Genomic DNA, 27,574 nt, shown 5'->3' on the forward strand with positions numbered 1-27,574 from the left:
AGTTTGGAGTTTCCATGTATAAGTCACATTTGTAACTTCGTTCTATTAATGAAACGAATTTGTTTCCATCAAAAAAAAAAATAATAATATTTCTTTATTCTTTCTTTATTATTTTTTTCTCTCACTTCTATTTACAAACTTAACTACTCAATATGTTTTCTTATATTTTGAACTATTACACTAGTAAATATTTTAAACAAAAATTTAAATTATTATTATTTTGATATGATAATATTTTTAAAATTAATTTTTTCATATTTTCATAATTAATTAAATTATTCTTAAATTATTTTCATAATTAATTAATGGTTTTGGACACAATTAGTTACGCGCGTGTCATGTGTGTGTGTGTATGTATAGATTATGAATAGTAATGAAATAAGTTGTGAATAGTAGTGAGATTTGTAAGTTAAAGTTACTGAATAGTAATGAATAGTAGTGAGATGAGTTGAGATGAGTTGAGATGACTTGCGAATCCAAATATCTCCTAAAGGTTTGCAATTAAATCCAGGTACGTATATAGTTCTGATCATGCTCAATTGGTGATGATCATTATACTCATAATGAGAAAACATTCAACATAAGTACCTCTAACTTGTGTGTGTGTGTGTGTATACCTTCAGTACTAACTAGTTCTCTAGTAGTTCTAGGGCATGCATGTACAAAATGATTTAGCACTAGTTAATTAAGCTATACTTTATATATACAAAACGATCAAATTCTACATAATTAAGTTAAGCTATAGTACTTTATACAACCCTTTTGGATATAATATGTTGTATTTAATGGAAAAATTAAACGAATATTAATGTCCTTGTTAAACTTTTTATAACTTTCCTTTCCAAGTTCTCTATATTGACAAACAAAATGTATATATATATATATATATATATATATATAGTTCAAAGACTTCAAATGGCCAACTCCTTGCATGTGGAAGTTTACAAATATTCTTTTTGTTTTCTTTTTGTTTTCAATGTATAGCTTAGACTTTAAAACCCATTAGCACATTCAATAAATCTTTAAAAGACTAATAACATGAATAGTTAAATGTGAATCTCTATTCAGATCATTCACTCTCAAGATTTAGTATAGACATGTCAAAACGTGATGGGACTAACTTAAGAGAATTAATGATATTTGCAGTCATAGAGTGAAGAAGTGTTGTACGCTCCTTTTAAAAAAATGAAAAAATATATATATATTTATATATATATATATAGGATCCATATAAAAAATCAATTTTTTTATTTTTTAAAAAAAATATGAGGTGGTTACGTACACAACTAATGACCTTATCTACTATTACTCCTAACTTAAAAGACGATCGATCGAGCCACCATCCTTGACTGTACAAATGTATTTACTTAAAAAGCCTTTATTTTAATCAAAATGATGACCCAAAAGCCCAAAAGGTTGATTGAAAAACAGCTGAAAATGATATTAGAGTTCTTAGTGATCATGTATTTATAATGTCGGTGGCCAAGAGACGGAATTTATTATCTCAAAATCATGACTAGTACTTTTTTTCATAGAATGTCGCCAAAGCTTTTCATTTTCCCTAACCAATCTGAATTCATTGCATACTCTTTTATTATTATCATTTGACTATAGAAAAAAAAACAAACATAAAAAGGAAAATTATCGTTTAATTGTCGGATAGATATTTATAAGTAGATTAGACTGGACAATACATATATAAGAAATGGACTTCGCTTCAAGGCCTGCTAACTAGGTTGACCACCAATTGTCAAAGTTGAATTGCTATATAACTAGGTTAGTCTTAACCCTAAAAGTTCTCAGTGATTATAAAGCTAGAGGTCATGATATTTAAAGAATTTTAATTTCTCGAGCATATATATATTATCAAGTAGTATAACCTCGCACCAGCTATATATACATGAATATTTGGGAGTAAAACTATTATCTATAATTATAATTATATGTTATAAATATATATATATTATAGTTAAGGGAGATCATAAACATAATATATGCAAATCCTAATTTATTATTTAATGTTGTCTATGTAGAACTCAAATTAAAAACTTATGAGATTTATAATATATATACATCATGCCTAATTTTAAAAAGTGCATGCTTTTAAGATCACAAATAATTCCAAGATTGATCGATTTGATCCATGATTTTTGTCAAAGAGTATATATCCAATATGCAAGATGTAATAAAGGATACTGCTGAACTTAGCCAGGGTGTTGGTTTAGTTGGACCCGCTTCTGATCTGGCTGTCTTCCATTCATCATACCAAACTTTTTAGAAAAAAGAAAAACTTATATATATAGATATATAAATATATTTATATATCTCTCGAAATCAGATAGTATGTATGTGGTGTTGAAGTCTTGATACGCGTGCAGCTAAATAGCTTAGCTTTCGCGATTAGCTAACTGAAAGACTGGCTAGCTCAAGCAAGCAAGCAAGCAAAACCTATATATCTACAAAATATATAAGAATATTATATATGATATTCTTATGGGCGGATGGAGATGCAGATTATTAATGGTCAATAATATTCCAGCAAATTATCGATAGAAAGTTGCTCAAATCGGCCCTATGAGACCATAGTACTACTTGAGCTAATTAAGAAGTGCATGGATGTACGTACAGATCCTTAATTATGTGGAGGTGGGGATAATTTATCTCAGTACTGCGCGCGCATATATGCATGAGGCCGGGTCGACGGTGCATGCATGCATGCATGGTAACTCGATCGTCAAGCTGATGCATGCAGCTAGCTAGCTAGGGGATCATCAACCTATATAGGGGGAAGGGCACTTGTCTTTTTGTTAATTGGTTTTATGTTTTTTCTTTGGTACGTTTGAGATTTTCACCTAATTTTCTTTTCTTTCTAGAAAAGGCTGATATAAGGTATGGTTTAGATAGAGAGATGCTTAATTTCATCTAATCTCTTTTCATCTCAATATCTAATTAATATTATAAACATAAATACTTTTCAATTTTTAATTTTTTCATCCAATCATTACATAATTATTATAAATTCTTCAAACTTCCAAACAAAACACAAAAAATAATTCAATGTTTTCAAATTCCAAAACAAAAATTATATTAAAAAAATTATATTCTAACAAGATTAAACTTTATAATATTTTTATTCAACTTTTTCTCTCCTTTTCTAAAATCTCATAAAATATTTTAACTCAAACTATTTATTACTGTTCACAAACTATCTCACTACTATTCACATGTTATCTCAACTTAATTATCTTATCTCAACTCATCTTATAAGTAATATATAAGTTTCTCTACTTTGTTTTTACGACGTCCTATAATTTCTTCCTGATTTGAATAGGAGAGTTTTTGCCTTTGTTAATTCTTCCTCGATTGGCTCCTTTCTTCCCTTCTACTCAACGCGATATATATTGAAGCTTAATTAATTAGGAGTAATGCTACTCATCATCTCAACTCTCATTATCCTCCTATCATTTCATAATGTGTCATTAAATGATTAAAGATTATTTATTATATTTCACTTATAAACCTATCATCTAATACCACATCATGGGATGATAGGAGGATGATGGAAGTTAAGATGATGAATAGATTTTTTCATTAATTAAAACCCTTCTTTCGTTCATTTGCAAATGCAAAGTCTCGATCGTGAGTTCGATCGACAAAACTAAGACTTACTTTTGGGTGAAGTCAAATTTAGAGGTGAGCGCCTTAAGATCATATCATGATCATGTGGTTGGAAAACAAAGAACAAAAGAAAAAGAGTTATTATTCAAATTTGGCCAACTTGCTATAGTACTAAGATTGCAATGTACGTTTAATATTATTAGATTTTGGCTTATTGGAGCAATAATATTATGAGAAAGCCTATATCCATTGCACCAAAGGTGGCTCTTGAGACTTGCATGCTAGGATTTGACAGAAAAAAAAATATATATATATATATATATATATATAAATACTGGTTTATTCCTTTCAAATACAATAGTTAGTTGACATAATGCATCAAAGTATAAAATTTATGTACTGTTCATCAAGTCAATTCAAAAATTAGGGGAACTTCAAATAATCCCCTGTCGTGACAAAACCATGCATCTAACAGGTCAATTTTGCCCGACTATTTGATTATCCCACGATTTTTGTTTTCTTTTGGAGTACATTCAAATAGCTAGCTAGCTACTTATATCCACGAATTAAAAAATAAGGAAAGAATCATGAGAAAGATTTTTAAATTCCTCTCTTAAATTTGTATATTGTGAAATAATGAGGTTATATTGTTAATTCATACATTGTTTCAAAACTTAAATTAATTAACATGAACGTGTAAATTTAATTATGTAATTAAATTTTCATATTCCGTCACATGTGAGCCAAACTATGATTAATAACCAGGCCGAGCAAGTGAAATTCTAATTAAAATAAAGATAAATTATAGAGTCAGTATTGGAACTCAAAATCTATATACAAGAGAGAACAACACTACAAGATGTCTAGCTACATATATGTGTGTGCGCGTGCGCATGTATGTGTTCTTATACTCTAAAGTACTATAGTAGTCGAGTTTACAGTTGAAGTTTTATTGATCGAACTATATATTATAAAGTCAAAAAAACTTATCGATCCTGCCCGATAATATGAGATGATCACCTAATTCACATTCACTTAATTGGATCTCGCATGCATGCATTGACTTATAAAAGGTTAATTCTTAAGGTTCAACAGGAGCTTGCCGTAGACTATATATACCTATTTTGGAATACAAAGTGTGATTAATTAGCCTTTTCTTTGGAGTGGTGTAGCCAACTTAATTCAAGATGTATATATTAAGTTATTGGTTGAAGTTGAATACTGTTTCTCCTCCTGCATGCCCCCCCGACCCTAAAATAATAATAATAATAATAATTTGGGAGAAAACACAAGCAGCGCCAAGCAGCTGCCAGCTGGTGACTGCTGCAAATGCAATGAATAAAAGCATTCAAACGTACCAGATTCTTGTCCAAAACAACAACTTTGGTTGAAACAATCTCAGATTCTTCTACTTCCGGCCTGTTTCCATCATGCATGCATGCATGCATTTCCTCGATCGGAAGGGAAACAAATTAAGAAAGCAGTAGTACTAGTAACAGCAAACTGCATATGAAAAAATAAATAACAGCAAATAGTGCAAACCTACCTACGGTTTAAATAAAAATTAAGTGCCAAAATGATTTATTGGAAAATATGATCAGTATAGTACGTACCTAAAGACCGCATGAATGCATTTCTACGTACGTACGTACGAGGGAAAAAGGACAATTTATAACCTCCATGCATGAACCGGTTTATCCGGTGAGTTTTGAGGTAGGTACGTGTAAGTTAACTTCCCGTCCCATCACGAATTAAGGCTGACTGTCGTAAAGGCGTGCGTTCTTTTATCTTTAACCACGAGGTATAATATCTTCTCCATTCTAAGTTGATCACCGACAGGCGACAGCATTTGTTTTTTAAATGATAAATCTGAATCACCGACAGGAATGACCATCGACCAAGGCAGAGTCCGATTCACCTTTTTTTTTTTTTATAGTCTTACATTTTCTTTATTACTATTTATTATCTAATCTTTTTTCTCTTTTATTCTTGAATTTAGATTGAAAATCTCATGAAATGACTTTTTTATATAATTTAAAAGAAAATAAATATAATCAATCATAATTTAATTAAAAATAAATTCAATTTTATAAAAATTCAATTTTAGAAAAAAAATATTAATTTTTATAAAATTAAATTTATTTTTAATTAAATTACATAATTACGTTGGTTAATTGAATTTCTTTTCTTCTACATTATGCAAGAAAATCATGTTCTGTGATTTTTAATCTAAATTCAAATAACAAAAAAAGAAAAAAAAATAATTGGGCAATAAAACAGTAGTAAATAAGGTGTAAGTATATCATTACCCTTTTTTCAATTGACTCTGGGATTCGTTTGGCTACACAAATTAGATAAGAAGAGATAAAATAAAAGTTAAAAATTAAATAAAATATTAGTAAAATATTATATTTTACTATTATTTTTATTTTAAAATTTAAAAAATTTGAATTGTTCATTATATTCTGTATGAGAGTTTGAAAAATTTGTAATGATTATATGAGATGAGATGAAACGAGATGAGACAAGATTTTTTATTCAATCATGATTTAATCTCATCTCATCTCAATAACCAAACCAGGCCTGATTTAGTTATCAAATTTCAATATTGACCTCTGATTTTTTATTCGACAAGTGTAAAATTAGATCCAATCTAACTTCGTTAAAATTGAGCAGAGTAGAATTGGATTTTGGATTTGGGCCGCGAAATTGGACCATATATGTTTTGGGTTTTTTTTAGTTGGCTTTGTTTTAAATTAAGATTCAACCGATTTTTTAACCCCAATTTTTAGGCTGATACAACAGACTCTATACAAAATTCATATTTTGGACCTTTGCAACCAAATAATCAGAATAAACACAAACCACCAACACAACACAACTCCAATAAATACAATCACAATAAAAAAAATATTGTTTCCAAGATAAAAGAAACAAGGAAATAATCAAATATGACTAAATATTGTTGCCTCCAGCTTCTCTCTGTTTGTTCTTTTCTAAGTTGTAGTTGTAAAATGTGAGAAGAGAACAAAATTAATGACAAGAGAAAATAAGAAAACGCCATTGAAAAAATATAACAATATATAAAAATAATAGAGATGAAAAACTTAACTAATGCACCTTAATCCTCATCACGTAATATACTTGCCATATTGGTGATTAATTCTACAATTGAAAAAAATAAACTTATTAGTACAAAAATGAAAAAATAAAAATATATAAGATTAGGTGCATTATTTCAATAATATTACCAAAGCCTAACTTGTAGTTGTCTACATCATCAAGCTGGTTCGAATAATTTTGACTCAGATATATGAGTGTAGGCTTTAACCAATTTTGAGTGCACACAAGATCCTCTACCACTCTAGGAGCCAATGAACTTCGAAACGGATCCAACACGCGGCCTCATGTACTAAATGTTGATTCCAAAGCTACAATGGTGATAGAAATAATTAAGATATCTCTTACCATTTGAGCAATGATTGGGTATTTGCTACAGTCAACCCTCTATCAAATTAATATATCAAATGTCTGTGAGATCCTCAACATTCTCCAATAAATGTTAATTTTCACTTTTTATGAAAGTTTCTCAAAAAGGCCAAAGGGTTAACTTAACAACTGCTCGCTATCAATGTATTACTCTCAGTACGAGTGTGAGAGATAGCTGACCTAAACCCATTAGAGTGCCCACCACTGAACCTATAATATTGGCCATACATCTTGAGGATTTCAACAAATTCTTCAACCTTCTCGGTGCCCAATGTCTGATCAAATCCATATGCTTGAGCAACCAACTTGTAACAAGGATTACGAATAACAACAATAAGAAAGAACCTATCGATTTTGTGAAGATTCATCCAATATTTATCATAATTTGACTTTATTCTATAAGTTGTTGTACTCAAACATGAATCAATACTATCACAAAATGCATTCAAATTTGTATGAACATTAATAAGCTCTTGAAACTACAAATTTGAAGTGACATACAATGATCCAAAACCTTATAATTTAACATTTTAAAACACATGCAGAAACTTCATAAAACTTCTGACATTATCTCAATCCTCAAAATCAAGAGAACCTAAACCATTCTTTCCTAACCCATCCTCAGACAAGTAATGATATAAGTACGGATCATCATCAAGCATAAGTTTGAAGGCTTTTTGATACTTTTCAGACACATCCAACATAAAATAAGTCGAGTTCCAATTAGTAGATATATCAAGACACAAGAAACTAGAATATAGAACTTTTGACCTATTAACACAAGACTTGAAAGTGGCAAGTCTTTGGGGAGACGACTTCACGTACCTAATCAAATTGCAGACCCTTATGATTGAGTAATTAACATCTTTTAACCTATCACTAATAATAAGTTTCAGAATGTGTGCACTACACCTCATGTGTATGAATTCATGATCTCTAACACAAGTTGTACTTCTTATTTCTCTATTTCTCATAAATCAATCATGATAGAGTCATTTAAGATAGCAATCCACCGTGATTGTAAGAATTTTAACAATGCCCCAATTAATCATACACTCCTTTAATGCTCTCCCAATTGTAATCCCTTTGTGATCAATAATCCAAGTAAATGAAATGATTTGTTTATGCAACATCCAACTAAGTACATACTCTAGTACTTACACTTAAATAAAATACTTAGGTACATTTTTGTAAGATACCTAAGTTACATTGATGAAACATCCATAGAACAATTATTCATTAACCATAAATTAAATATTAAATTTTTAATATAGGTCGTTATGTATTAACTGTCATGCTTTATACACATCTATAGAGTATTGACTATTGAGTACTAAGTTAGTAACATCATTAAAATAATTATAATTAATAATTTTATTAATGACTTAATTAGATAATTCAAATTAAAGAATTCACTTAATTTTAATTTTATTATTTTATATGAATTTTATCATTTAATTAACTTTTTAAGAAAAGAAAATGGAATAAAAAAGTTGATGACAATATTAGGGGTGTACAGGAACCGACCAAATCGGTCGCAAACGACATGAACTGACTGCCGGAATCAGGAACTAGTCGAAACCGGTGAAGAATTGGCCGGCGTGCGGCAGATATTTGCTCAAATCGAAGTTGGCCGGTTCAATCCCGATTCGACCCAGTGAAAAACCGCTAAACCGGCCGACCGATTCGGCCATATTTTTTTTTCATTTTATACCTATATAAAAACTACATTGTTTCACTTAAATAAGTGAAATGGCGTCGTTTTGGGCCCCTCAGTTGAAAAAATATAAAGCAAATGGAGCTGTTTGGTCTTAAGCAAACGAAGTCGTTTTTGGATTAGGTTAAGATCGCCCCTCCTTTCTCCCTTCTCATTCTCTGTGCCATTCTCTCAGCTCTCTCTCTCTCTCTCTCTCTCTCTCTCTCATCTCCCTCTCAGCTCTCTCTCTGTCTCTCTGATGCCATCGATCCATTGCCGGTTTCATTGGGTTCCTCTTCCGTTGTCGTCCCTCTCTCCTGCATCCATTTGCGTCGTTTCATCCATTTGCATCATTTCAAGCTCTCATCTCCGATTAGTTTGAGGATTGTTGATGGGTGCTAGGGTTATTTTATTTTTCCTAGAGAAGGTACCAATAGTTTTGTGATAGTGTGATATTTGTTGTGAATATTGTAATTTTGTGAATCTGTGATGATGGAGTTCGAGTTTACATGTAACTTTGTGAATATGTTTCCATGTTTCTCATTCCTCTCTCTCTCTCTCTCTCCCCGCCACCAACGATGCCGGCGAACTGACTAAAAGAAAACCTTCTTCCCCTTCACTGGCCAGTTTTGGTTGAGATAAACATATTTTTAGTGTATCGGTACAATTTCGATTTTGGACCAAAACCACACCAAGACCTTCGGTTTTCACCCCTAGACAATATGGAAAGTGGAAACGAAACCGTTTAGAGTGAAAGTCAAATGGCGCCATTTGGATACCATTCCAGTGCGTCGTCTCAAAATAAAGTTGTTTAAGAAAATAAACAGAGTTGCATGAAACGGCACTGTTTCAACATAAGGGTTATTAAACCCTGGACGACATTACACCCCAAACTCCAACTCCCTTCCCTTTCTCCCTCTTTTCTTCACCCCGAGACCCCCTTCAGCTTTAACAATCAGAGCCCCCTAAACCCTTCTTGTCGTGCTGGTTGGCCGTTTCCGCCACCGATTCACACTAATCGTCACCATTGCAGACTAAGGTGAGCAATTTATATTTTTGAACAGTTGATTTTCATTCTTTTTCAATTATTTAGTATCATCATATTCTATTTTTTTTCATTTTGATAAATTTTTTTATTTTTTCAACATAAGGGTTATTAAACCCTAAACGCCCCGACTCTCGAGTCCCTTCCCTTTCACCTTCTTTTCTTCACCCTGATACCCCTTTCAGCCTTCACAATTAGAGCCCCCAACCCCTTGTTGTCACGTCGGTCAACCATTTCCGCCACTGATTCTAGCTAATCGTCAATGCTATCAACTAAGGTGAGTAATCTATATTTTTTTGAATGATTGATTTTCCTTTTTTCAATTATTTGGTGTCTTCATATTCCATTTTTCATTTTGGTAAATTTTTTTCATTTTTTCAACATAAGGGTTATTAAATCCTAAACATCATTACACCACTAATTTCAACTGATAGTAATTTTGAGAGCATTTTTCTTATTTTAATTATGTATTTCATGTGTGTGCTTACGGCCTCCCTAAGAACAACACACGTTATTTTACTTATTTGCTTTTGCTTACAACCCCTTGCTTAGTATGATTAGTAGCTTATCTTTCCTACTATGAATTATGAATTCATGTTCCAAAATAATATCCTTCCTACACTTGGTTTTCTTTAAAAAAAAAAAATAATAATTGCACTATTATTCTAACTTCCATTATCAAGAGTCATTGGAAGTATTTTTAGCAACCCTAATCAATCAAGCATATCTCTATAGTCATACCAAGTGTATCACCATTGTGATTTTCAACTAAGAAAAAAAGAGGATCACCTTGTGTAGCTTACAATTGTCATAAATGAAATGTGCAGTGAGACACATATAATTGAGTTTTGCACGGATGTCCATGCAGTAAGGTTTTGCAGTAAGGAAAATTTGTTGCCCTTGAATATCACTTCTCAACTTATGTCTTTCTCTCAAATACATAACAATTATTGGCAACTATAATACGAGGTTAAAGAACAAGCATAAATCGTTTAAAACATTTCCCTTCGACAAACCTAAATAGTGACTTATCAAGAATAATAATTTTCGTTAAGACTTGTTTGCAGGCCTTGGCACTAAAGGTTATAGGAACAAGCCCTCGTATTACTTCCTCCATCCTTGGCCTTCCAACCCAATGTAGTTTGGGACTTGTCTATGTTATTAAATGAACATATCTTATATTGATGTTCAATGTTATACTTCATGGATTTTGTACCATTCACCTCCGTATCACATGCATAATCAACACCATAGTAATTACATGCAGCCCTAGGTTATTTGGATGAAATTTTGGTATTCTTGTGAAGTGATCACAAACCATTGACCTAGTTCTACACCCACCACTAGGTCCACTACTACTCAATTTAATACTTATATTGGTGGAACTGGTACAATGTCTTGCCCTTATGTTGAACCTTTAGCATTATCTGTGGTAGAGTCTCTAGGAATTGTTTCTTTTAAAATTCCTATCTAGGAAATAATCAAATAAAAATTAACAAGTAAGCACTGTAAACTGAAAACACAACTGAAAATAAACAAATAGTTAGATTGAAAATAAGGACTAATGTTTGCTTACTGTGATTATTAGCTTATGCATATGTTGAAACTGAAAAAAGGGAATAATTCAGGTCCATAACAGCAGCGCACAAGTTCTCCACTTGATGATGTAACTACTATAGGTAGTAAACTTGAGGATAGTAAGGCATTGAGATTGGCTCAATTTAAGTAACGGTTGCAATTGAAAAACTCTTTGAAAAGCAAGTCAAAAGTTGATAGCCGAAAGTTGTGAGGAAGATGATGGGAAATTTGATATTCTATCTTAGTGGAAGGTTAATTCTATTAGATATCGCGTACTTTTAAAAATCATACGTAATTTTCTTGCAATACTGGTATCTACAGTTGCCTCTGAATCCGCATTTAACAGGCCAGGTCATGTACTTGATCTCAAGTAATTTGTCTCCAACTCTGGTAGAGTGCCTCATTTGTGCACATATATGACTTTGTTCTTCTTCTACTCCAATTAGTCTTATGACTTTAATGGATGATAAGGAAGATTTTGAGAAGTTAGATATGGGTATGTAACAAATTTATTTTATTTTATATTTTTTTATGATTTATTTTTATGTAAATTTATAAAAAAATATATATTTTATTTTTTATGTATAGAACTTGTGGGGTAGCTTGAAAATTCCACGGAGTCGTCGAATACAATGTCTACACCTGTTGAAGATAATTTAGGTGAGAAGAATATCGTACTATACTAGTTATTTTGATTACATGAAAAAATATTAAAATTTGAAACTAAGATACTTGTCATTTGATTGTTATGTTTTTGCAGTAAAATCGTTTAATTGTGTATTATGACTTGTAGAGAGTTGGAGTTGTGGACTCATGGAAACTTGTGGAGAGTTGATCATTATGTTGATTTCCTTTTGGTTATTTGAGTGGTGGTTAGATACATTTCATCTTATTTAGTTGTGGAGTAATTTGTAACATTTTTTTATAAGTAGGTGGTTTATGGCTAGATAGATGCAATAATTTTTATTTATATTTTGTCATTTCCTTTTTTAATTTTTTTTCTTTTATTTGGAGTTTGGATGGTATTGCATTTTTCAATTTCTTTTTCTCTATTGTTTGTTTTTAACATTAATATGATGATTGTTAATTCTCATGGATGAATATGGATAATTTTCTCAACTTGTTTTAGACTATTTTCAAGTACAAAATGTGCAAATAATGTTAAATAGTTGATATTCAAAACTATAAAGATTTTGGATTTGTTTGTATAGTTGGGCTGAAAATACACATTAGAAATGATTTTGGACTTTTTGTATGTTTAACCCATTTTGTATTAGCTCAGACCAATAGATAACAGTCTAGTCCAATCTATAGGGGTAATCGGTCCAATCTCGATCTGGAAAATGGGTGGACCGAAATTTTCGGTTCGATTAAAAAATCCTCCCATATACTAACCGAACCGAACCGATTACACCCATATTAACAAGGGCAGCCCTTAATCTTTTTATTATACTTGTTTGTCCCAAGATTCATCTCCCATTTTCTTCCTTCTCTTTTTGCTTTCACTATCAAGAATTGTTGACCATTGTCCAATGCAGCTTTACCCTTACGACTTATAAAGTAAAGATGGATGTGTTATCTCATGGTCAAAATGCCCTGCCTTTTAGGATGACATTTCCACAACCTTCCACAATGGTAACAAGTAGTTGTAGGTTCAACAAGATCACAATCAGGCACTCTTGTGAATTAATCATATACCTCAAACGTATTTTTGGGGTTTCTACTATCTGGTGGAAGCCGAGGGGGACGGGGAGGTAGAACGAAAGGTAGTGTGAGGGCCTACTAAAGTGTCATGTGGCTCACTAGACTCTTTGGCTATAAGAGCCCTGACAGGTTGTTGTAGATGTGATCCTTCTAAACAAAATAAGGTGGACGTATGAATGTTTTTGTCTTCAACATCCATGAATTAAAAACTAGAACATAACACACAAACAAGATAGCACCATTAAGTATGCAAACAAATCAAGATTAGTCATTTATTGCAAAAACAACTACTTTGGAAAAAACAGTAAATAAGTAATTGTTGAACTTTGAAATTCTACATGTCTCTACCAACAGTCCCAAACTAATTCTTAAACAATACGATCATTTTATTTGTAACTAAAATAGTAAAACCCAAGTTGTAACACCAATTGAGAGTTCTCATTTTTTCTTTGTTATAAATATTACTAAAACACCGAAACTTGTGTAGAATGACCTAATATGTTGAAGACAAATATGTGCTCGAGCTACGGATCTGTATGATTAGTTACAAGCTTGTATTCAACATACACGGATCTGTGCTTTTACATACAAGCCATTCGTGTATAAATATGTGCTCAAGCATATATACAAGCTAACCTAATATAAAATAAATTAACCAAGAAAAAAGATACTAATTTATTCATAGATCTTGTTCAGGCCATTTGACGAAAAAGGTGTTATTGAGAGGAGAGAAATGATGTCGGGAATGCCTAGATGAGAAAGAGTCGACAGAGAGGGACAGTGGTGGTCGACAAGTGAAGGTTGAGGACAACCTGGTTGAGGCAAAAGAAAGGAGTTACAAACGCATCAAGGGGCAAAGGAGAAGAGAGAGGGGAAAGACGGCACTCTGAGGTCACAAGCGCTTAGGGTTATATTTTAGGGCTCCACATCTAAACGACATCGTTTAGATAGAGAAAAACGATGTCGTTTTACTTTAAACGGGCTGGGGCACTTAAACATTTAGCAAAACGATAGTGTTCTCAAATATAAACGATGTCATTTAACTTTAAATGGGTTAGCAATGGATAAAGTTAGCCAAATAACGCCATTTTAATCCTAAATTTGGGCTTGGTTGGGCTTCTGCTGGGCTAGTGATGTTTGGGCTTCGTTTATTTTCTAAACCTTTTTTTCTTTTTTCTTTTTTTGTTAAATCCTATTTTGAGCTTTTTCTTTGATAAACCCTTAATTCTATTTTTTAAATCCTATGTTTAATTTTTAATCTTTCTTTTAACTCAAAGCTTTTTATTTATCAAATTTTTTAATTTTTTTTAAAATTGAATTTAATTATTAGTATTGATTATTAAAAATTTTTAATTTACTAGTGTATTGTATGACTATATCTAATTACTAATTATGTGTTGTTTATAAATATAAACAATTGCTCCATATATAAGATTACATACCGATTTTCTAATTACATATTATTATACTAGACTATTACCTATTGCTCACTATTAGTTATTCAAATATATTATTTATATATTTGATTATGTATGAAAGTAATATTATGATGTGTACATATACTATATTATTAGTCTATATATATCATAGTGTAAGTATATTATTCTATAATAATTAACACACAAGTATAGTGTTAAATGTAAGTATATAAGTTATAGACTTTCAATATGAGTATATATGATCATTATATAGATAATACATATTTTTATAACTATGTATACTAATATCATAGTCAAATGTATAAGTTAAAGGCAAAGGTCAGATGTCAAATGTCGAAGTCGGAGTCAAGAGTCGATCTGAAAACAAATCTGAGTCTAACCAAAAAAACCTCCAAATTCAAGTCTGTTTTATCGGAGTTCCGACTTCGGCAACACTGAATCATTATCGTATTCGAATTTTCAAACTTTTATACAACCCTAAGAGAATGAGTTAACAATAATCCAAGAGTTAAACTTTATCATCTTTAATTAATTTTATTTGATAACATAACATATTTTAAATAATTTCATGTGTTCATCACTTACACGTAAAAATCACTTAAAATGTGTCAAAATTTTTAGAATTCTCAATATTTCTATGTTATTTTCTACATTGCCTCTCAATTTTGTTGAGAGAACCCCACCTCTTATTCTCATCTTTTTCTTCTTTTTAATCTTTTTCCTCGGAATGAAATAACGATAATTTTATTCAAGTTTGTTGCTCTTATGTTACTCGATAGCATAATGAAACATAATTTAATTCATTATGAGAAGCAAGTTCACGTATCAGGCTTTTACCATGTTTAATACAAGCATGATTAGTTATAAGAAATTCTCATAGCTTTTAAAAATTTAGAATTCTTGAAAAGTTTCTTAGAAGTTTTCTTTATTTGAATTTGTGTAAATAGATTTAAAAAACTAAATGAATTGTTTTCTATAAAATAAAAATCTTTGAAATATGTTTAGTATTGAGATTTGTGAAAGTGAGTAAATATATTTAAAAAGCCATTTGGATAAAATTTATGTGAATTATTTCTTAGTTTTTTGTATAACTTGTTTTGGATAAATCAACAACAAATTTTTAATTCATTTTACAGTTTGAATAAAATAGGTTTTAAAATAACTGTGTCCGTGTTACTATTTTGCAAAAATATCAGAGTAGAGATGATCGAAATGATTTGTTTTAAAAAAAAATCTATTCATCATTACTTTTCTCATCATACTATGATGTGGCATTAGATGATAAGTTCATAAATAAAATATAATAAATAATTTTCAATCATCTAATATCACATCATAAAATGATAAGAATTGAGATAACGTGTAGTACTTAGCTCTTATGATGGGGACTCCAAGACAGCCTGGTATCAGCCACTTGACTTTTAGGAAGGCAGTGAAGCACTGAAGCCATCAAATTGAACGCGTCAAACCCACGATGATAGAGAGATGAAACGAACAAAATGGAGTAGAAACATTGCCATTTGCTTCTTTCATAACTTTTCCCTTTTATAAATTTATGGACGGAGCATAGCAAAGGATTTTTGCCTTTTCTTGTTGGCCACAAGAGATCGAAACCAAGACCCCCCAATGTGAAACCTCTGAAAACTTTCACAAATCACCATCAACTCTCCCAAAGAAGTGTTCTATTTGCAAGCAACCTTGCGACTGCAAACTACTTGTTTTGGATCCATATTTGGTTCTCTTTGCTCCTACTGAATTCTCCTTTCCATCCTGCAGAAAAAGGAGAAAGTGTTGACGCAAAATGTGCACAAAAATGTCTATTTTGGCAAACCTGCTTACATCCTATATTAGAGAGATAATCACAAAAAATTGTGGAAACATACATAGACCACCATGCACACCCTAGTTGATGCCTTACGCTTTCATGGGCACAGTTTAGTTTTCATATTTGACAATTCTTCCTCTTAACCGAATCCTTAACCTTCATAAGCAGATTCATTTTCTGTGGTTTCCCTGATCAAACTAGAAGTGGCATAGTGCCCAATCCCATGCTTCCTCGGTGTTCCATTCTCTACTTGCACCTCTACAAATCCTATGAGACCCCCATGCTATGAGACCCCCATGTACACATTCATGTACTAAACCTAAATTATGGTGATCACTGTTGCATAAAGAAAACAATTTGCTTTGTCTAGGTAAGAAATTACGAATTCTCATCTCTGACATTTATCATCGGCTCCACGAGACGATAGTGTAGTTTATAACAATTGTCATTGTCCTCTTCTCTGTATAATGCGTTAACTATCATGTCCTATTGATTCTCAAAACCAATAACAATTCAAGTAGCAAATCCACTTGAGCAGTGACCATCAAACTGACTAATAATGCGAGACTTCCAAAATTGAACCTTCTAGACAAAAGTAATTGAACAAGAGAAATGAACTAAACCCACCAGTGAAGATCTCAGAACCTTGATCTTACCACCCCTCCCATCAGCTCCAATGGCAATCAAATTGCTTGAACTTGAACCTTGCTTCGCTAATGATCCCTTGGTCTGGCTCCGTTTGCACCATTTACCCAAAAACCTGTGTGTTCCATCAGGGCCAAGCAATCCACCAGAAAAACAAATGCCCCCTGAAGGAATTTGTAAGCCATATAAAGAGAGGGAAAAAAATAAGTTTACAAGGTTGGTATCTAATCATTTGATGTTATAGGGAAAATGTGAACTGTTTCATGAGGTCTAGTGGCCCAATGAAAACTGAAATTGCAACATCATAATACCTGGCTCAGAAAGTGGCAGTGGGGATGGAGACTCCCTTCTAATGTTAAGCTTGGGCTCAACTTGCGTAATATCATTAAGAGGCAACATTACATCCTCATCCAGGGTGGCAGGAGTCTTCACCATATCATTATTAATCGAAGTTCTTGAACCTAAATTTTCTTCCATATTATCCTGTCCATGCCATACTGTAGTTTCTTTGTTCATGTCGGAAGGTACCTCTGACCTCAAGGTAGACTTCTGCTCAGTCAATTCTTCAGGAATTGAAGGTCCAAGTGAAGCTGTATTAAATTTTGAAGCATCCTCATCTATCAAGAAGTATTCATCTTTTTCTCTATTAACAGCCATGGTGCTTGAACTCTTTTTAGTATAATTTACATTCATATCATTAGCGAAACTGAAGTTTTCCATTTTCCTGGAACACGATGGATTACCAGTCAAGCCACCCCTCTCATCCGAATTAAGCATGGATGCAGAAAGTTGTCTCTCTTGACCTTGAGATGAAAAATTTTTGGTCGCCCAAGAATTACAATTACAATTACAATTCACAACATTCTCGTTAAACCCATTGATAATAGATTTCTTTGAAGCTTTTAGAGACCTCAAAACTTTGTTCTCTTTTACTTCAAGAGCCGTCTCCAATTCCTGTACCCTTGTCTGATCATTGCAAAGGAAAAAAGTCATATTTGGAACCACCCACGGAATGAAATCATTCTACGGTCTCACATGGACTTACCTTTAGTTTATTCATCTTTTCTTTAGCCTTGTCAAGTTTTCTGCAGAAACGAGCCTCTCCTCTTCCTAGGAGGTTGCATTTGGCCATCAATTCCTTGTAGCTCCTATAAGAAAACGGCAAGCAGAGATTTATAATAGAAAAGAAGGCATAAGTAAGATGATACAATATAATATTTTAGGTAACAGGAGATTATTTGGTTATTACAGATGATTATAATCCAAGCGCAAGGCTTATCAAACTATCTTTCCACCTTTTACGACATTAACTCAATGAATTTAAATTGAGAGAAAAGCACTCAACCAGAACTAGATAAATTTTCTCCACCCATGTACTGAATCATGTTGCAAAAAGACAGTACATAATCTACCTATTACGCATGACCAAGGATTTCCTTAGAATGTCAATGGTATCTTTATTGTTGGCACCATTACCAAAAGAGGCAAGCTTTAAAACTTTCTCTTCATCCAGATCCAGATCAGACACTCTACATTGGGAGCCGTTTGACCATGTTAGCAACAAAAAAAAAAAAAAAAAGCAACCAAATATTTGAGAGATTTGTTTGCAGAAATTGCAAATGCACACACAATTTGAATGCTGCAAGCTCTTTGGCCAGGGCCATGTTCCTTTCTTGAAGCCTTAAGCATTCTAAAGTTGATTTATCAAGATCCTGTGACAGAATTGGCCAAACATTAACCCAGAGGTTAACAAGTAAATTGAAACCGGAAAAGAGAAAAGCATGTAGAACAACAGGTAATACTTCACCTCAGATTTCAGGTGAAGCAGTTGTTGCATAGAAGTTGTTTGTTTCAAGGCTTCCTTCTTCAATGCTGCTTCCTTTTTTGCCTGCTCTTTGCAAGAACACAGCTAAAGAAAAAGAAATATCTTGTAAGAATCATGTGTAAACAGAAAACGGCCACTTCAGATAGTAAAATAAACAAATATATATATATATATATATATATATATATATATATATACACATATAACAGCAAATTCGGATTCAGGTGAACTAAGCAGATAAAATCAAGTAAGCTTGTTAACTTACCTTTCAAGTTACAGAGATTTCTAGAGCCAAATTAGGATTTTTGCTTTAATTTATGGAAAATGCTAGTTTTCCACTAGGTTTGCCCCCTGGGTTTGACCGCTGGTGTATTTTATTTTATTTTGTAATTTTTTTAAATGTTTAAAAAAGTTACTATAATGAATTTGTGTATTTTTTTTAAAAAAAAAATTAAAGAATATTTTTTTTAAAAAAAAGACAGAATGCCTAGCAGTTATGCCCAACAGTAAGTTCTGGGTGGCACAGTAGCATGTTCTTTAATTTATTATTGCCCCTGCTCAAGCATTCAATAGATTTGTATTGAGGCAAGGCACCATGGAGATTCTACTTCTCCATTCTTACCTGCTTTTATGAAACATAATCCTTGACTAAGCTTCTTAAATGAAAATGGAAAATCTCCAAATGGTCCGAGTTTTGAACAAAAAAAAAATGTTCATTAAGTACAAAAATAAAATAGCCCCCAACTTTACCCCTTCTAAACTTACGCATTATGTCAAAAGGAAATTAGAACAAAGGAATAAAATTACCTGCACAATACTCATATTGCTTTACTTGTAGCCTACTCCTACTACTCATGAGCTATCCTACTTTACAAGCAAGTTACTCCTATTTCTTGCAAGTTACTCTTTTTTGTAGGCTACTCTTATTACTTCTAGAATTCCCTTATCGCTTGCAAACCTGATGTGAAGTATCCTACATCAGTCCAATTTTGAAAAGAATTAATCTTCGAGTTATAATAAGAAGTGACTTCATTAAGACGATAAACTCCAAAATGCAATACTCATACAACCCACCAGTATAAGAGAAGAATTCTGTTAAAAATAATTTTACCAAAATGTTTTTTCGATATTTATAAATGCTCAAGTCAACTCATCAGGTTGTTTAGTCATCTAGTCATGCCAATTCTTGCTCTGACAAATGAAATGTGCAAGGATAAAGGTAAAGCAGCATTTTTTTTCGTAAGTGGAAGCTCACCAAGGCAGGCCCTTCAAACCCACCCTGAGGAGTAAACACTGGATATATGACTCTACCTGCCATCACTGTAATCAGGTATTTCAAGTGAACTCCTAGTGCAGAATCGAATCCAAGATGTCCAAGTCTACAACTTATCTAAAGTCTGCCCTTTGACCATTAGGTTGCGCTATAACAGGTGATAGAGGTTAAGCAACATTAAATCAAGATAAATGAAAAAAAAAAAATAACAAATTTCTCTTGATAAATTGCTGAAAGGATTTTTTGAATATTTTTATATGCTCATGCCATACGACATTTAAATGAATTGGGAGGGAAAAAAAAAAAGGTTACTTCCACACTGCTCATATTGTTCTACTTGCAAGTATGCAACCTTCGCCTTTTACATGCAAGCTTATTTTGTTTACTTGCAAACTACTATTATTTGCAAGCTTAGCAAATCCAACATAAAGTGCCCTACATAACATCTTCATCAGTAATTCCCCCAAAGTAAAGATTGACAAAGTTGACCTCGCTGAGCCAAATATACGGAATTTTACATCTTCATTTTCCCTTTTACCACTTTATCTCTCAAGAAGCAAACAGGAAACTGAGAAATCAAAACGAACACTTGCAATTCTCATGATAATCTCGCACAATTTTATTTTATCTTCTGACCTTCAAAATTCTTCAGAAATTAATCGTCTCACCTAGCCGGTGGGAATTCAAAATCACAGCTTGACAAAGAGTGTATTTTTAGGATAAACAAACAACAAATCAACATCTGATCAAAATACCATCCCTAATTTCTTTCATTCTGCCATACCTTATCAGCTACCAAACATAATCACAAAAAGCCCAGTCAATTACCTCCTCATCGACCTCTTTGAGCTTCTTCCCTTGCCGCTCTAAGACCGAAGTAAGTCCCGTAACCTTCGTCACCAATCTGCTAACTTCGCTGCGCAACTCTTCGGGATCTTCCTCGCAATCGATCGGTTTCTGAGTTAGGACAGGATCGTTCGAGTCTCCAACCGACTGAAAATAAAGACGATTGGCATTGTTCGCTGAACAGAGCTGCTTGCACACAGGGCAAGTGCATTTCTTCGTGTTCGAACAGTACTCAAACCACTGTTGCAGACTAGGGTTTCAAGCACGCACAACAAGAAAAACATAATTAATTTCAAATTGAGACTTTTCATTCGATGCGTGTGTGTGTGTGTGTTGGGGAAGGGGGGAGGGGAGGGGGGGAGTACCAGAGCTCGTGGAAGACATGGCCGCATATAGAGATGGCTTGGATGTCTTCAACAATGGGCTTGAGATCTTCGTAACAGATCGAGCAAATGGCCTTGGCAAAGGTGGTGCCACCTGCCATCTCTCTCTCTCTCTCTGCCCTAGTCTTCTTGTCGTCACTTTTACTCCCGTTTTCTCTCGGGAAAATATGGAGCGAACTTTGAAGAATGAGCGGACCGCTTACAAAAATGTTTGGGCGGGAAGACAGGGAAATCGAGCAATATTCGTAAAATCACACTTTTTATTAAGGGTGAAAAAAAGGCTGAACTATAAATCGGATCGGACGGGACTGGATTTGGTTTGGACTAGCATTGGTTTTATTTTTTTTAAAATTGGTTCGGTTCCTATTTTTTTTAATACTAGATATTTTAATTTTTTGTATTGTATAAAATATTTTTTATATTATATATAATTTTTATATGTAATATATAAAACATATAAAATAATTTTGTATTATACAATAAATTATTAATTAATGTAATATTAAATTTTAAAATCATATATCATTACAATCTATTGTATTAATATTTATACTAATTCTATATCATTATATATTATAATATATCACTATAGTCTATAATACAATTATAATATATTACAATATATTACCACTATATTATTATATACTATGATAAACTATATTATATAGTAATATCCAAAAGATCGAACCGAATCGGACCGAAAATGTCGGTTTAAGAGTGTAACTGATACGGTATCGGTTCTTCAAATCTCAAAATTGATATATAATGGTTCAGTTCTAAAATTTATCCAAAATCGGACCAAACCGAATCAGTTATACCCTTACTTTTTAACCTTAAATTATACCACTAAATCTTATTTAAGTAAAAGTATTTCATCTCATCTCATTTTATCATTATAATTTTTTCAAATTTTCACACAAAATATATTAAACAATTCAACTTTTCAAATCTCAAAACAATAGTAATATTAAAAAATAATATTCTACCAATATTTTATTCAATTTTTAAGTTTCATCTAAAACCATATCATCTCATCTCATTATCCAAAACGTACCTAAAACTATTAATTTCGATACTTTAACAACGATACTTAAGTGAGACTATTTTATTATTATTTACAAACAGTTCATTACTATTCACAAATTATTCATTACTTTTTCACTATCATTCATTATTTTTTCATTATTATTTACATATCATTTGAGATAATCTCAGTATCCAAACGTAGCCTTAATCCTCACCTCAATTTGCAGTTTCCATCCTATTTTGTCATTGATTTCAATTTCTCTCATCCTCTATCTACAACTTTTTCTCCTCCTCTCTAAAAAACCCAACACCTCTCCATCTCGCTTGAGGGAGAGCAACTCTCCTACTTTACTTTTCTTATTTCCTTTCTCTTTTATGTTTTTAGAATTTTTTCTCATTTCATATCATTTTTTTCATTGCTAGGTGGGAAAATACAGTGGCAGTATATTCTCTAAAATTTCCAAAGTGAAAATATATGAAAAATTATTAAAGGTTGATGATTTATATGAAAAATAGTTGAAAGGTTTGATCCTCTAGACTTTATTAAGTAAGAAATTTTTATTTAAGATCTTAAGTATATTATTATATGTTTAATGTGACATGAAAATATCTAGATTGTACAAGAAACTTAATAAACTAGATTACATACTAGAATGAAAGATTATCTACTAAAAGATCACTTGATAGATTCTATAAAACAAAAAAAAATTACATATTTCATTACAAAAATAATAATGGATGAATATTATTCCATAAAACTTTATCATCATAAATCTGAAACGTATATCAAGTTGTGTTTTTAGAATTTTATTTTTACACATGAAACAAATGATCGAGATCTGATTTTATATATAGTTATATTTTTTTATTTTTAATCTATTTTTTTATTTTACATAAATGTGTCACACGATAAAAAAGTTGACCCCTTAAAAAAAATTATTGGTTCCACCACTGGGAAAATATTTGATTTATCGTCTTCCAACCACCAAATTCATTCACATGCTACACTATTGAGCTCTCCAAGCGTTGATCTACATGATGGGCTAAAAATTTCCACCATCCAACCAGCATATGTGGCTCGCACAGTGCTCAAGCCATGCGTAAACTCATGCTTAGCCTTGAATATGTGCCTTCAATGCCTACACATGCGGGTATGGTAGATTCATTAACCCTGAATTTTGAAAATGTGGCCGACCACACTTCATTCTTGTTGTTGCATTGAATTTTTTTATTTTTATTTATGGTACAGAGCATTAATTCTGATTAACCACGATAGTTTATTCTTCTTCCTCCATTACTCCTTCCATCAAAGATCCTTCTAGTCCTTTCTTCTTGCATCATGATAAAAGTTTAGGTTCTTTGCTCGTTTCTCAACCTCTCTCAATGGTGAAAATTATCACATGCGGAGTCATTCCATGGTGATGGTACTTAAAACGAAGAATAAAATCAACTTTATTAACAGAATGTTGGCCAAACCACTGGATGAGTCTAATATTTTCTTTCAACCATGGATTAGGTGTAATAATATGGTCCTTTTCAACCGATATTAGGATCAACCATCAAATTTTTTTCCATAGTTTCTTGGTCAATTGTACAACTTCACTTTCCTTATACATAGAAAAATAATAATAGGCACAATTGTTGCATCTAATTTCCCTTTAAATACTTGTATACATTATTTTACAATCAATAAAAGATATTTTCTCATTCATTCAACATGATATCAGAGTCACCCATCTTGGGCATCTGAATTGTTCCTTATTCACATTTTGTTCTTTTCCTTCTTCACATTTGTCTCATGGATGGTGTCTCGGAATCCTCTGCTAATCTTTTACGTCACCATCCATTAGTGATGTTTCTTCTACATATTTTCTTCATTCAGCCGACCGCCTTAGTGATATTTTAGTCTCATCTGTTCTTAATGGAGATAACTATTCCACATGGCGTAGAGCCATGAAGCTGGCTCTTAATACCAATAATAAACTCTTTTTGTTGATGGTACTCTCCAGAAACCTATTGATGATGTTGTAATAGCTCGCCTGTGGGAGAGATGCAATGATATGGTATTTTCTTGGCTCTTCAATAGGATTGACAAATCCCTCATCAATAGTCTTATCTATTGCAATACGCCTCATGAAGTTTGGCTTGATCTTGAGGCTCGTTTTTCTCAAAGTAACAATCCTAAAATATTTTGACTCAAGCATGACATCGCCATACTACGTTAGGACAACATGCCTCTTGCCCACTATTACAACATCATTAAGCAATATTAAGAGGGCATTGTAAACCAAACCTAATTGCACCTGTGGAGCGTCAAAGGAGTTAGTCAATCTCCAAGCATCTGAATGTGTCTTTCAGTTCCTTATGGGATTGAATGATTCATATACTCAAATTAGAAGCCAGATTTTGGCTATGGATCCCTTACTTCTTGTTAGCCTCGTTCATCCCATCATACACCAAGAGGAAACTCAACGTTTTCTTCATCTTCCATTACCCACGCCAGATGTTGTTGCTATGCCTGTTAATCGAACTCAATTTTATTCTACACTTAACATTAAAAGCAAAGGAAAGACCACTATCACTTGTGAGCATTGTGGCAAAACTGGGCACTCCAAGTCCTCTTGTAATCAACTTTTTGGTTTCCTACCCACTGGAATCAAAATCGCAACACTTCACATCACGATATAGTTTGACAACCTGTGGCGCCCCAGGCTTCTGCTAGTCCATCCACTAATTCAATTGACTATGCCATTCTTAGTTTAACTAGTGAGTAGTATTGCCAATTAATGGATTTACTAACACCTCTTTCGGTCAATTTTGTTGGTGCTTCATTTTCTCCTGTTTGTAATTCGACTTTTGTTTCTAAATCTGAGTGGGTCATAAACAATAAAGCATCTGATCACATATATAACTAATCATAATCTATTATTAACTCACATGTTATTAGCCAACTCAGTCCATTTCATTTGCCAACAGGTTATATCGTTCTCGTCACTCATTTTGGCAACATAGTTTATCTCAGTCCATTACAATTCAAAATGTCTTTCTTATTCGTGAATTTAAATTTAATCTCTTGTCTATCAACAAAATTACCAATTAGCTTTGAATTGCGTTGTTATTTTTTTTTCTCCACCTTTTGTATTTTATAGGACCTAACCACTAGGATGTTGATTGGAGTGAGTGAGAAGCGTAACAGACTTTATTACTACAAGCCAGTCTCTCCCATGACCCTTCATGTGAGTTGATCCCTTCAATTCAATACTTGGCACCAACAACTTGTTTATCTATCTCCTTCTTGTTTACATAGTTTTTTATTTTATCTAATTCTAAAGATGTGCTACATTTTGATGTTTGTACTCGATAAAAACATAATCGGCTACCTTTTACTTTGGTTTCAAATAAAAGCACGCTTGCCTTTTATCATATTTATTGTAAGGTGGTTATCAAACACCATCGACAATGGGTACTCATTATTTTCTAACAATTGTTGATAATTTTTTTAGAGTTACTTGGATTTATTTATTGCTCTTTAAATTTGAAACCTTACAATGTCTCACAAATTTATTTGTCATGGTTCCAACCCAATTTCAATGCAAAATTCATCAATTCGTACTAATAATGGCCAAGAGTTTCTATCCCACCTCACTCATAAATATTTTCATGACCAAGGTGTATTACATAAAAAGACTTGTGTTGAAACTCCTCAAACCAATCTACTCATTACTTTTTGCAGTGAGTGCATTCTTATTGCAACCTACTTAATTAATCGCATCCTTTTGCCCAATCTTACTCACATTACTCCATATGAACGTCTTTTTAACGAGGTCCCTTAATATGATCATTTAAATATATTTGGGTGTTTGTGTTACCTCAAACTTTACGTTCTCATGGGGATAAGTTTCAAGCTCAAGTCACTTCTTGTATCTTTCTTGGCTATCTTCTTGGTCACAAAGCATATCGCATGTTCAATTTAGAGACAAAAAAAAATATTCATTTCCCGTGATGTAACTTTTGTTGAGCATGTGTTCCATTTCCATAATGTTTCTCCTCTCAACATTCACTAGGTATAGCCTATCAGTTTATTAATTTGATTTCTTATCGTAAATTCTCTCATCAACATTTTGCTTTTATTTTTTCTTTAACTGATCATTCTGATCCATTTAGCTACTCTCAAGCTATTCAACATTCTCATTGGTGTGATGCCATGGCTTCTGAAATTGAGGCTTTAGAAGCCAACCACACATTAAGGCCTCGTTTGGATAATAAAAGTGTTTCATCTCATCTCATATTATCATTACAACTTTCTCAAGTTCCTACATAAAATATAATAAACAATTCAACTTTTTTAAATTTTAAAATAATAATAATATTAAAAAATAATATTCTAACAATATTTTATTCAACTTTTATCTTAACTCATTTCATCTCAACTCACTATCCAAACGACATCTAGGTCTTCAACCCATCCCCTCTGGTAACAAACCTGTTGTAAATGGGTTCTCAAAACTAAATTTCGTGCAGATGGATCAATTAAAATGCATAAGGCTCGTCTAGTAGCCAAGAACTACACTCAAGTTGAACGCCTCAACTATCATGATACATTTGCCCCTTTGCCAAACTTGTGACTGTTCATTATGTTCTAGCTATGGTTGCAGCTCGCCATTGTCATCTTCACCAATTAGGCATGAACAATGTTTTCCTTCATAGCGAACTTAATGAGGAGGTGTGCATGATCCCTCCACCTGGCTATTGTTGTAAAGAGGAAACTCGAGTTCGTCGTCTTCATAAGTCTACTTATGGGTTGAAATAAGTTTCACGAAATTGGTACTCTAAGCTTTCCTCTATTCTCATTTCTGTATGTTTCACCCAATCACAGGTGAATCACTCCTTGTTTACTCTCAAGACCAATCTTTTACTACTATTATTGTCTATGTTAACGACATTTTGTTGACAGGCAATGATCTCACTACTCGTAATGATATCAAAGTTTTCTTAGCCAACCGTTTCAAGATCAGAGACTTCGGCGCTCTTAAATATTTTCTTGGTTTAGAAGTTGTCCGCTCTCTATATGATTTTTTTTTAATTAGAGAAAGTACACTTTGGACATCCTCTTTCACATTGGCACTTTGGGATCTTGCCCTGCTTCTTTTCTAATGGAGCCTAATTTGAAATTGATTTCATA

General features: G+C 32.5%; 1 protein-coding gene across 1 annotated transcript; it reads right to left on the bottom strand.

Annotated features, from left to right (window-relative positions):
* Positions 1-15,773: 15,773 nt before the first annotated feature.
* Positions 15,774-21,548, bottom strand: LOC108998086. Its single transcript, XM_018974535.2, has 9 exons — positions 21,349-21,548; positions 20,966-21,233; positions 18,847-18,948; positions 18,669-18,751; positions 18,452-18,568; positions 18,085-18,187; positions 17,351-18,005; positions 17,022-17,203; positions 15,774-16,339 (listed from the first exon to the last, which is right to left on the bottom strand). The coding sequence occupies exons 1-9, from the start codon at positions 21,465-21,467 to the stop codon at positions 16,217-16,219; spliced, it is 1,752 nt and encodes a 583-aa protein (XP_018830080.1). The 5' UTR covers positions 21,468-21,548; the 3' UTR covers positions 15,774-16,216.
* Between the last annotated feature and the right edge of the window lie 6,026 nt (positions 21,549-27,574).

The sequence above is a fragment of the Juglans regia genome, chromosome 12 (genome assembly GCF_001411555.2).
Source record: "Juglans regia cultivar Chandler chromosome 12, Walnut 2.0, whole genome shotgun sequence".
NCBI classification, from domain to species: Eukaryota; Viridiplantae; Streptophyta; class Magnoliopsida; order Fagales; family Juglandaceae; genus Juglans; species Juglans regia.